We start from the raw sequence: 13,251 nt of genomic DNA, 5'->3' as shown, positions 1-13,251 counted from the left end.
GGTATTAGGTACGTAGCGTGGAATCTGTACGTCGAGTGTGGCTGTAATAAGGTCATGTCCATTAATGAAAGGTGTGTCAGTCTTCCAGTATGAGAGCAGGCGATCCTGCTCATCGATTAAGCAAAGGTCAAGCCAGGTGTCAGAGTCTTGTCTATGATGAGTTGCACCATATGGCACAGAAATAAGGGAGTTCTCGTCGATGAAAGCCTTGATGAAATTGGCGTCTGATGAAAGAGAGAGAGAGAGAGAGAGAGAGAGAGAGAGAGCGCGCCGGCCGTGTAGCTACTAGAGCGGGTCGCGCTGAGCCGAAATTCGGGTGTGTGAGAGAGAGAATAGACGGGTTAAACTGCGCGACGTCAGAGGCGAGAGCTTCGAGGCGCGCGCGTGTATGTGAGAGTGGAGGTGTGACGGCGAGCCCTGCGTGGCTATTGTGTGTGGGCGGCTACGGCCACCACGTTGTAAGGAAGGTCTAGGATAAATATACGTGCAAGATAATTTAATAAATTGTGTGATTACTTCCTCCTTCTTTCCCCCACGTTCTCCCAAACGTCGGCGATTACGTTAAATCCCGAGATTAATGAAAAATCTTGGCGCGTACGACGCGTCAAGTGTTGCGCACCTGTGTTGGGAGGCACAGCGTCGCAGAGTAACGACAAATTATGCATGGTAATTTTCCGAAAAATTATGAAAAGTATAAAAAAGAAAAAATTTAAATGTGTATCAAACTCATGTTCTTATTGCATTCAATCTTGTAAATCCGAATCTTGTAAGAAAAGAAAAGAATCTGACTTTTGTTAATTTACATTACTACGTATTAAAAATTTATGAGTGAATTATATAACCGCATTTATTCTAGATTTAAGAATTTCTCATGTATTACGTATATTTTTTTAACAATCAACTGATTTAATAAATTTTTTGTAAAAGAAAAAATTGTAGTTGTGTTTCAAATTATTTTTACGTGAAATACGTATGTTTATTTATATCCTCCTCCTCCTCCGTCTTAAATTTTATTAATATTCTTGTCAAGATAAAGGTTAAAAGACAGAAAGAGAAAAATAAGTTTGATAGATGTTTCGTTTACTTTTATTATTATTATTTTTATATGAAATTTATATATTATTAGCGCAAAGCATCTGATGGCCAGATTGGATGATGCATTCCGGTGAGATCATTCATGGCTGTGTCAAATGCGACAAGCATTGGATTCACACGAACCATACCTCCACCTTCCTTGCCCACACTGCTTAGAAATACGTAAGCTGAAGTGCAGACCATTTGTCGATATGGATATGACGAAAGCAAGTCCAGCTAAAATTGATCGTGGAGGTAAGGCAAGAAATCGGGCTTCTAACAGATAAATGCCACTTTCCTCGTTTGACTCAATCAGAGTCACACATGTACCATTATCTATTAGACGGCATCGTTGCGAGCATCCTTCTTACTCCTCGTAACCATCTTCCCATTATTGTCACTGCAATTATCGTGTTTCCCTAAAATGAAAAAAAATTCTATCACTATATCATCGTAAAAAATAAATTTGGATTCCTCATTCTTCTTCTTTTTCATAGCTTTAACTCGTGGAGTTTTTCCTTGTGTAACACTGGTAAATCAGATTTTTCCATTGAAATTGTAAAACTTTCTTCACAAAAATATAACAACGACTGTGTACTATAATAATTTAACATTTCTGCCTCCAATTTCGCGTACGCGGCATCTTCTTTTATTAATTGTATATGGAAACAAGATGGTGTTTGAAACGCAGACACTCTCACTTAATGAACTGTATGAATCAAAGGATCCATGTCCCGTGCAAGAACTCCAAGAGGATTCATGATGCAGGTGTTGCTATCTCTACAAACTGTCTACGTATGACAGATTTTATTAGAGCAAAACGAACATTTGGTTTCTCCCCCCCCCCCCCTCTCTCTACATCTAGTGTTGCTATAGCGAAAAAAATAAGTGGGGTGAGAGAGGAAAGGAGGAGGAGGAGGGGGAAATAGTGAAGAAAATCATCCATGCTGTATACGAATTTTCGGTTCAGAGCGCCACTACAGGTGTTGCTTCTATAGTGGCGCATGTCTCCTTGTAAAATACAGGTCAACTGCAGTGCGAGAAGCGACACCGCTGGTCATTCACCTGTGCCCGGGTTAAATCGCTTACCTGCGCGTTGAGTAAACGTCCTACCCAGCGACCCTGCTAGGTCTTTGTTACCTGCGCGCATGCACGCGCCCTCGCTACTAGCCTACTAGAGCGCGTGCCGGGGGGCCCGGTCCCGCTGATCGGCAAGCCACCGCGCCGCTCCGCCGCCCGCCGCCCCCTGAGGGATGCTATGATTTTATAGGATTTAAGGGTTTGAGTAAATAAAATAGGATATAATTTTTTATTTTTATTTTTTATTCATGTATATAACCATATGGTACAAAATATCGATGATTAACAAATTGTCTTTTTTTCAAAACAGCGCGATATTTTCTCGTTTGCTTTTTTTTTTACATGGCATTTGGAACTCGAAAGTTCATCGCCTCATCTACGCAAGCCTTCCACGCTGCCCTATCTTGTGTCAACCCCACCCAAGATGCACCTCTCCGATCGACACCCACCCGTCCTATTTCTACTAGATCCGCTTTTACGTTGTCCTCCCATCTACGTCTAGGTCTACCTAGAGGTCGCGTTACCATCGGCCTGCCCTTCATGACACGCGCTGCCGTACGGTCGTCTCCGATTCTCGCTACGTGCCCTGCCCATCCCAATCTGCGCGATTTTATTATTCTGTTAATATTTGGTGACGCGTACAGATTGTGTAACTCATCATTGTGTAGTCTCCTCCATTCCCCGGTTTCCTCATCTTTCTTCGGCCCGTATATTTTTCGCAAGACTTTATTTTCAAATACCCTAAAACGGTTGTCTGCCTGCTTAGTGAGAGCCCACGTTTCGCACCCGTACAGAACCACCGGCAGTATTATTGTCCTGTATATTCTTATTTTAACGTTTTTAGACAACAGCCTCGACTTAAGTAAATTACTCACGGCGTAGAAGCAAGCATTACCCGAATGGAGTCTCTTATTTATTTCGACATTATTCTCGTTTCTATCATTTATGGTCGTACCCAGATACCTGAATTCGCTAACCTTTTCAAAAGTAAAATTCCCAACTCTGAGATCTTCCTCCCCTCTGCAGATCCCTAGCTTATCCACAATCATGTACTTTGTTTTTGATTCACTCACTTCTAACCCTGTATACTCCACCGCTTTTATGAGGTTTTCCGCGTTTCTTGCTACCGTTTCTCTACAATCCCCCAGTATATCCAAATCATCTGCGTAGCCTAGTATCTGCATTGTTCCATTAAGCGTTGCGCCCATCTGGCTAACCTGCATTTTTCTAACGGCATACTCTAACGTTAAGTTGAACAGCACCGTAGAGAGTCCATCCCCTTGTTTTAAACCATCGCGTATCATGAAGGGTTCTGATACATTACCGCCTACTCGGACCTTTCCCGTGCTTCCGTTCAGACATATTTGAATTAATCTCACGAGTTTTTTCGGTACACCGAGAAGTACTAGAATTTGATACATTTTGCTTCGCTTAATAGAGTCGTACGCTTTTTTAAAATCTATAAATAGTTGGTGTATGGTTTCGCAAAATTCCCACTTTTTCTCTAACAACTGTCTTATGGTAAACATTTGATCGCTCGTCGATCTGTTGCGCCGAAATCCGCACTGATAATCTCTTACTATATCTTCCGCGAATGGAGTGAGTCTAGCTTGTATTACGTTTGATAGAACTTTGTAGCACGTTGCTAAAAGTGAAATACCCCTATAGTTATTGCAGTCTGTCTTATCCCCCTTTTTAAAAATCGGTATAATGATAGATTCCTTCCAATTTTCGGGTATTGTTTCATTTTTCCAGATGGCACATACTAGTTTATAGATTTTGAAAGTGAGCTCGACGCCCCCATATTTGAGTAACTCAGCTGGTATAGAGTAATTTCCCGCGGCTTTGTTGTTTTTTAGTTTTTTAATCGCGGCCTCTACTTCTTGGTAGCTCGGTTCCTCCACGTGGGGTTCAGCAGTGTGAATTTCGTCCCCTAATTCTTCGCTATTTTCGTGCACGTTTAATAATTTATCGAAATAATTTTTCCACAGCGACAGTAATTCGTTGTCATTTGTTACGAGGTCCCCGTTTTCGTCCTTCATCAATTGCGCTCTACTCCTAAAACCCTTTCTGATGGCGTTAATCCCTCTGTACATTTCGCGGGGGTTATTTTCCTTACTGTTAGTTTCTATTCTCCTAATAAGATTCTTTTGATACTCCCGCTTCTTATTTCTGTAGATCCCGCTCGTCCGTTTCCTTACGTTAGAATACTCTTCTACGGTCTTATCGCTTCTATTTTGTAAGCTATCTAATTTAGCCTTTTTGCGCCTTTCAAACCAGAGTTCGGACTCTTCGTCAAACCATGGTTTGCTCTTTGGCTTTTTCTTTTTACCCAGTACTTTGTTCGCGGCCTCTTTTACCGTTTTTTCGATGTCCCCCCATAAGCTATTCGGTTCGTCATTCCCCTCCGGCGATGTGTTTGCTTCAAGTGCCTGAAACCTGTTATTAATTTCTATCTGGTACCTAGTTCGCTCTGTTCTATCTCGTAGTTTCTCAATATCGAAGCTTTCTACATTGTTTGCTCGCTTACTATTTTGATTCGCTACTAGTCTAGCTCTTAATTTGGCTACTACTAGGAAGTGGTCCGAGTCGCTATCTGCCCCTCTGTAAGCCCTTACGTCAAGAACATTAGTATGACGTGAAGAAATTGCAAAATAAATTCAACATCAAAAAAAAGAAGTTATTTCGCGAAGTCTTTGTTTGCCTTGAGAGCAGACAAGACCGAATTAAGTTTTTAGCTATATTGAGATTCGAATGATTTTATTATTACTGATTTTACGATTTTCACTGATTTTAATATTTTTGAAGGAAATTAAAATAAAATAACACTTTTTATGGGAAAAAGTCCGCAGACATAAAAAACCCAATTTATTAAGAAGAACACAAGAAAAAAAAACGTTGATTAAGAATACAAAACTGCGAGTGAAGTCGACACAAAGAAAAACGCCGTTGAGCGCGCACGCAACACGCGGTACACGCAAATCACACATTCACATGCACACACGATTGTTCAATTTTATTGTTGCTGTCACAGTTTGACAAAAGAAAAGAAAACCGAACGTGGGTCGGTTGATGAACGCAACACGCAACTCGTGGGGTCCCGTATATACGTCGCTAGGCCACAACAAAGGCAAACCGCTCGTGGGTCGGTTATGAATAAAATGCGATTTAATTGAATATTAAACTCGCGATATTAGTTTTGAACTTTATAATCGTAATCGCGTAAAGCAAAGTCAACAACGAGGAAGACTTCCGCTCGTTGGAATGGCTGTCGACTGACTGACCGGCATGCACCCGCACGGGAAGATGGCAAAAAACGTGGCGCGAATGCGCGCGCAAGAACGAAGCGCCCGGCAGGTGCTGCCACCACCTCGTGAGCCGTGTTGCGACGCAACATACTCCCGGGGAAGATTGCAGAATCGGAGTTATAATTTTACGAGATGACGCAAATAGAGTTCAAAAAAGATACAAGCAACGCTTAATTAATCGCAACATGAAGTTTATAACTAATTATATCGACGAACAATAACATATTTACAAACGTTAAACTTACATTTTAACGCTAATCTTGATTTTACTTGACAAGGAACAGACTAGACAAGTAAAAGATCAGTTTCCTTTGGAGTGACTGATCTGTTGATCACAGATGATTATCCTAATGAACAATATTTACAAGAGATAGCTTAAACCTATGAAGATAAAATACTACTTAATAACTAGAGGGAACCTCAACCATCTTGAAACCTAATACCCGAATTTTCCGTATTAAGCATCGCGTCGCAAAAGCCAAGCTTCGCGCTTGACTCCTGAGCTTCTGGCAGTAGAAATTCCGGATCTACTTCTCGCGGGCCAGGTATATAAGGTGCTACACAGAATACGACGTGGCTCAACTCATTTATGGCAAGCCAAATCGCGCACATCTGTGGCAAAAATCGGCATTACAAAACGACGCTAATGGTGAGGTTCCGATGCGGTCGCTAACGGTCATAACAATTTGTTAATCTAAGTCGTGGGAAGAATACACAAACGGGTGATGTTACGCTTGTAGATGCCGGTTGAAGTCTTGACAGAAGCTACTCGAGCGATGCCGTCACTCCCAGGATGTACCTCGACGATCACACCCAGTGGCCATCTTGAACAATAGGTGATATCGTCCATTAGAATCACCACCGATCCAACGATGAGTTCCGCAGTAGAGTCATGCCATTTTTGGCGGGTTTGCAATTCATGCAGGTACTCCTTATGCCATTTATTCCAGAAGTCCTGGCGCATTTTGGTAAGGAATTTGTACGTCGAGAGTCGATTTCCTGGAACTGAAAAGACAGATTTTTCTGGTAAGACATTGAATGGACGTCCTACTAATAGATGAGCAGGAGTAATGGACACAGGATCGTTGGGGTCAGTAGAAAGCGAACAGAGAGGACGAGAATTGAGGATTGCCTCAATTTGGATGAGAAGAGTGTTAATCTGTTCGTAAGTGAGTTTCTGATCCTTGAGAACACGCTTAAGATGGTGTTTGAAGCTTTTGACAGCTGCTTCCCAAATACCTCCGAAATGAGGAGACAGAGGTGGATTGAAATGCCACTCTATCCGTTTGGCAATGGCATAAGTGCCTATTGTCTTTCGAAATTCTGGAGTTTCAAAAAGATCATAAACTTCACGAAGTTCGTTACTAGCCCCAACGAAATTAGTGCCATTGTCCGAATAAACATGTTCGGGGACTCCTCTGCGGCTGATGAACCGATCAAAGGCAGCCATGAAACCTTCAGAGGAAAGATCGGTCGCCAGTTCGATATGTACGGCCTTACAAGCTAGACACACAAAAACGCAGCCATAGGTTTTGATGAACGACCTATTTCGATCCTTTTTTTCTTTGATTAAGATTGGACCAAAGAAATCTACTCCTACATGAGAGAAAGCTGGCGATTCATTTATTCGAGTCTTGGGTAGATCGGCCATTTGAGCATGAACGATTGTTGGCCGTTGACGAATACACTCCACACAATGTCTAACAACATTCCGCACTTGGTTTTTTCCATTGAGAATCCAATACTTCGATCTGATGGAAGAAAGAGTGGATTGAATTCCAGCGTGGAGATTGACACGATGAACCTGGCGGATAATCATATCTGTAACCGGATGTTTACTAGGAAGTAAAACTGGATGTTTTTGATTGTATGGAAGATCCGACAATTTCAAACGACCCCCTACCCGAAGTAACTTGTCGTCTTTGATAAAAGGATGTAAACTGCCTAACCAAGTTTTGAGATTGGGAAATTTTTTCAATTGACGAATTTCAATTGAAAAATTTTCGGATTGAACCATGAATATGATTTGATCTTCTGAATTTAATAATTCAGAGACCTCCAATGGTCGGATCAACTGGAGAATCTTGGAAATCCTATCCTTCGATTCGGAGATCTCTGGGAACAACCGTTCTGGTTTCTTTTGAGATCTGATTCGTTTCCAACGCAGAATAAAAGCAACAACCCTCACAAATCGTTCAAAACTCGAGAAACGCAAATAGATTTCGCTGTATGCAGGCTTGGTAAGAAAACAACCAGCCCTTTTGAGACCTAGAGTTACCGATGAGCAAGGAGTGGATGATTCAGGCCATTCTCCTTCGGGAAGACGTAACCAATCAGGACCAGAATTCCACAAAGAATTAGCTAGAAATTCAGATGGTAATTGGCCTCTGGAAAGTGAGTCAGCTGGATTGTCTTCAGACTTAACATGTCGCCAATGCACGATGTCTGGTAACGATTGGATGTACGATACCCGATTAGCCTCGAAAGTTTGCAATACGTGAGGAGATTTCTTTAACCAAAAGAGAACGATGGTTGAATCGGACCAAAGGTAGATCTGATCAATGGAAAAATGGAGTTGAGATTTAGACTCAGAAAGGAGCTTTCGAAGAACTACAGCCGCGCTGAGTTCTAGCTTAGGAATGGTAAGTCCCTTCAGAGAAGCCACTCTAGATTTACTGCAAAGCAATCGAATAGAGACATGTCCAAGAGCGTCATATGATTTGACAAATAGACATGCTCCGTATCCAGAAATACAAGCATCGCAAAATCCATGAAGCTCGCTCCTAATGGGATTCGCAATCAAAATCGTGCGAGGAATTGAGAATTCCGTAAGAAGAGGCAACTGAATAGAAAACGAATGCCATTTGGTATAGACATCCTGAGAAAGAGATTCATCCCAATTTACCTTAGATTTCCAACAGTCTTGCATCAACACCTTAGCATACAAGATAATTGGTCCTAACAATCCAAGAGGATCAAAGATCTTGGATATCTCTGATAGGAGCCTTCGCTTGGTCACAGTAGTCTCGTTATCCATTTTTACAACTGTATATTTTAATTGGTCATTCTCGGAATCCCAAATGATTCCCAGCGTTTTCTGGATTGGAGTCTCTTTGACCATGTGATCCAACTCGAAAACTCCTGAATCTATTTTGTCCAAAATAGATCGATGGTTCGATGCCCATTTTCGAATCAGAAAACCGCCTCGACGCAGCAACGCAATCATTTCGTCACGAATGGCTAAAATCTCCTCGAACGAATCCGCTCCGGATACAAAGTCGTCGACGTAAAAGTCGCGAATAAGCAATTTGCTAGCTCGAGGAAAATCCTTCGCTTCATCGTGAGCGAGTTGATGAATTGTGCGTATTGCTAAGAAAGGGGCAGCAGCCATGCCAAAAGTGACGGTATTTAATGCCCAAGTTCTCAATTTTCCTGTTTTTGGATCAGGCCAAAGTACCTTTTGGAATTTTCGATCTTCTGGATGGACAAGAATTTGACGGTACATCTTTTCGATGTCCGCTGTTACAACGAATAGATGGCTACGAAAACGTAAAACTTGCTCGAAGATGGTGTTTTGAATAGTGGGACCCACAAGGAGAATATCATTAAGCGAAATGCCTGTCGAAGTTTTAGAGGAAGCATCGAAAACAACCCTATACTGCGTGGTTTCGCTGGACTCCTTGACCACAACGTGATGAGGCAGATAACAGCCGTCTTCGGTGTCGTCATTAGGAGTCATATGACCTAAAGTGATGTATTCTTCCATAACTTTGTAATAGTCAGCCTTTAACTTAGGATCTTTCTCGAACCTTCGTTCAAGAGAATAATAACGACGAAGGGCCTGTGATCGAGAACTACCTAACTCAAACTTGTTGTCCTTAAAGGGTAAGCGAACCGTGTATCGACCGGAGACAGGGTCACGAGTGGTGTGAGCGACGTAATGCTCTTCGCAAGCTATTTCTTCCCGAGATCTTACGGGTTCATTAGGAAATTCTTCGATTTGCCAAAAACGTTCGAGAAGTTTGTCCACTTTAACGATGTTACATGAAGCTTGTTTTGAAGAAGTAAGCGGGTCTACACCTCCAGCTACTAACCATCCTAACCTAGTTTTTTGTAGGATGATCTCCGATCGAGTTTCCTCGTTACGCAATTTAATCTGTCCTACCGCAAAGGTGGACAAAGTAGTTTTAGAAGCAAGGAGCAGATCGATGGGTTTAGGCAAATGAAACTGAGGATCGGCGAGTTGAATATGTTTCGGGATGTCAAAACGATCGCGAGGAAAAGCTTCGTTAGGCACGGCTTCTGCGATATTCGGAACTAGCAAAAGGTGTAAATTAGCTTGAAATTTGTTATAACTCGATTGCAAAGTAGTTGAAATTTGACTCTTTGAAACAGTGCACAGTTGGTCAACTGCTCCTATGTTAACGAGGCAAGAATGTTCTATTAAATTTAATTTTTTAGCAAATTTTTCTGAAACTAGATTTACGTTGGAACAGGTATCAAGCAGAGCACGTGCCACGATAAAATTTCCTCGAAAATCTTGAATCTTGACAACAGCAGTTGTCATCAATTGAGAGTCCATGGGAAAAGCAACAGAAGTATATGTGTATCCATGGAGTCATGATTGAGGATTCGAAGAATTAGGAACCTCTTTAGTTGAAGATTCAGAAGTCTTTGACGCCTCTGGCGCCTTCGACGACTGCGATCCAGAACCCTTATCATTGTGGAGTTTTGTGTGATGAGCCTTCGAACACTTCTTGCAACGGTGTTCACTCTTGCATGGAAAAGGATGTTTTCCGAGACAATTGCGGCACACCTTATTGCTGTTTACGAATTTCCATCGTTCTGAAACGGACAGCTTCTCAAAATCAACACATCTGAATAAATTGTGTTCGCCCTTGCATTTTGGACAAGTGATTTGAGAAGCTTGAGAAGTTGAAGACACTCCAGAAGTGACCAGAGAACGAGCGTTCTGTTTCGGGTTCTTAGAATGCGATTGCGGAACGGCTTGCCCAGAACGTTTTCTGCTATTGGGAGCAGTCGAAAAAGTGCCATGCAGAGATTGCAGTTTGAACACTGTATTGTCAATAAACTTGAGAAGATCGTCCAACTTAGGGAAAGCATTGGGTTCTAGTCTATCTTGCCATCTACTAGAAACTGCAGGAGGTAGACACCTCTCTATTATCCTAACAACTAAATCTTCGCTAGGCGCTCTTCCCAAGCGCTCAAGAATATTGAGACGTTGGCGAACGTTGTCCACCAAAGATGACAAATCCTCATCGCACGCCTTCTGCAAGCGAGGAAGATCTAACAGAGCATCTAAATGTTGATTAGCGACGATACGCTTTTGATCGTAAAAACTGAGAAGACTGGTCCAAGCCTTCTGATAATCGGCTTCACACGGATCGTAATGGGACACCTTTGCTAAAGCCGCTCCTGTGAGCAGAGAAAACAACTGACCGGCCTTCACGGCATCCGATATGTCCGTACGAGTATGAACGAGCGTGGTGAATTTGCTCTTGAAATGGGACCAAGTTTCACGATTACCGTCAAACATAGGCAGTGATACCTGAGGAATTTTGGGAAGAGCCTGATGCTCCGCGAGAACGATTGTACTCGCATTCAGAGTGGAATTCGCAATTGGGATTGGCGGATCAACACTCCGTTGAAGTTTCTCAACAGCAGCGCCAACCTCAAAATAACGATCAGAGAGATCGGGAAACGAACCTATCGAAGGATTGTCGGGATCTAACTGGGAAAGTTCATCATTGTACTTCATGTACTCCTTGTGTAATGAAGACAAAATATCAAACCTTAACTTCGCATTGGTTGCCTCTGGGTTGGCACCCTTGACATAAGTTTCGACTCTCGTTATTTGAGATTCGAGTGACTTATATTTTTGTTGAATGTATGCAACACGCTTGCTTTGGTCAGCAGTGAGAGACATTGTTGAAAAATATGAATGTAACCAAAAAAGGAAAATAAACTTTTAAATAACGTAAAAAGCTAGTTATACGAAAAAATTGCTTGGCCTTTAGATTACACAAAATGATTTTAATTTACTGAAGTTACTCTAGTCCAAGCAAAGGAATAAATTCAAGAACTTGATTAATTATTATAAAAAATTTAAATTATAACGAAGTGAAAGGATGATACAAGGCAATAAAAAATAAAAAAAAAAAACTTTATAAAATTCAATTAAATTGACCAAGAAAAGATAACTAATTGCGAATCGTTATTTTCGAATAACGAAGCAACGCAACGTCCTAATAAATTTCCGAAACCGTGGAGAAAACGATTCCGGAAAACAAAATATAATAATCGGATAACTATTCGAAAAAACGCTTGCGGAAAACTCAAACGAATGCAAGTATATGATTAATAGAGGCGAGAGAATTGAAACAAAAACTTATCTTAATCACAATCCTGGACATCCTTCACGACGAGATGGCCAGCTGGGTGGAGAGGTGACCTGGTCGTGGAGTGACGGCGGCAAGACAATGATGATGTTGATAGAGTTGGATGACGTCACGCTCGACGAAACTTTCGGCCCTTTATGACGCGAGAGTTTTTCGCAGAATCGCCACCGATACACCGGTTGCCACGCGCACAACGGGTCGGCACTTGTTTGTGTGACGTCACTCGCGAACGATAGTGAGGAAAGACCTCACAGGAGGCACCCTTGAAGAAATTGCAAAATAAATTCAACATCAAAAAAAAGAAGTTATTTCGCGAAGTCTTTGTTTGCCTTGAGAGCAGACAAGACCGAATTAAGTTTTTAGCTATATTGAGATTCGAATGATTTTATTATTACTGATTTTACGATTTTCACTGATTTTAATATTTTTGAAGGAAATTAAAATAAAATAACACTTTTTATGGGAAAAAGTCCGCAGACATAAAAAACCCAATTTATTAAGAAGAACACAAGAAAAAAAAACGTTGATTAAGAATACAAAACTGCGAGTGAAGTCGACACAAAGAAAAACGCCGTTGAGCGCGCACGCAACACGCGGTACACGCAAATCACACATTCACATGCACACACGATTGTTCAATTTTATTGTTGCTGTCACAGTTTGACAAAAGAAAAGAAAACCGAACGTGGGTCGGTTGATGAACGCAACACGCAACTCGTGGGGTCCCGTATATACGTCGCTAGGCCACAACAAAGGCAAACCGCTCGTGGGTCGGTTATGAATAAAATGCGATTTAATTGAATATTAAACTCGCGATATTAGTTTTGAACTTTATAATCGTAATCGCGTAAAGCAAAGTCAACAACGAGGAAGACTTCCGCTCGTTGGAATGGCTGTCGACTGACTGACCGGCATGCACCCGCACGGGAAGATGGCAAAAAACGTGGCGCGAATGCGCGCGCAAGAACGAAGCGCCCGGCAGGTGCTGCCACCACCTCGTGAGCCGTGTTGCGACGCAACATGACGTCTTTTTTCAATGAGGAAATGATCAATTTGGTTCTGTGTGGCCCCGTCCGGCGATGTCCACGTTGCCTTGTGTATGTTCTTGTGCTTCAAACACGTAGTTTTGATTATAAGATCTTTTGCCGCCGCGAAATTTATGACCCGTTATCATTGCTGGCTTCGTGCAGGCTTTCCTTACCTATAGTAGGCCTAAACATTTCCTCCCTACCTATTTTAGCATTGAAATCGCCTAATACTATTCTTGTGTCGTAAGACGCGAACTGGTCGATTACCTGCTCTAAAGTTTCATAATAGAGATCCTTAGCTTCTGCTTCTTTGTCCTCCGTAGGACAGTGTACATTAATAAA

General features: G+C 41.8%; 2 protein-coding genes across 2 annotated transcripts; both read right to left on the bottom strand.

The window, feature by feature from the left end:
• Window positions 1-6,156: 6,156 nt before the first annotated feature.
• On the bottom strand, window positions 6,157-10,044 carry LOC116415998. The gene has a single exon (XM_031922102.1). It carries the CDS (start codon window positions 10,042-10,044, stop codon window positions 6,157-6,159), a length of 3,888 nt encoding a protein of 1,295 aa, XP_031777962.1.
• Window positions 10,045-10,080: 36 nt separating this feature from the next.
• On the bottom strand, window positions 10,081-11,409 carry LOC116415997. The gene has a single exon (XM_031922101.1). It carries the CDS (start codon window positions 11,407-11,409, stop codon window positions 10,081-10,083), a length of 1,329 nt encoding a protein of 442 aa, XP_031777961.1.
• Between the last annotated feature and the right edge of the window lie 1,842 nt (window positions 11,410-13,251).

Source organism: Nasonia vitripennis, chromosome 1 (assembly GCF_009193385.2).
Source record: "Nasonia vitripennis strain AsymCx chromosome 1, Nvit_psr_1.1, whole genome shotgun sequence".
In the NCBI taxonomy this organism is placed as follows: domain Eukaryota; kingdom Metazoa; phylum Arthropoda; class Insecta; order Hymenoptera; family Pteromalidae; genus Nasonia; species Nasonia vitripennis.
The sequence above is the reverse complement of the archived record's forward strand: the minus strand, read 5'-3'. Positions and strand labels throughout refer to the sequence as shown.

Excerpts from the sequence above, each read along its gene's own strand:
- LOC116415998 (XM_031922102.1), bottom strand. The coding sequence starts at position 10,044 with ATGGACTCTCAATTGATGACAACTGCTGTTGTCAAGATTCAAGATTTT.
- LOC116415997 (XM_031922101.1), bottom strand. The coding sequence starts at position 11,409 with ATGTCTCTCACTGCTGACCAAAGCAAGCGTGTTGCATACATTCAACAA.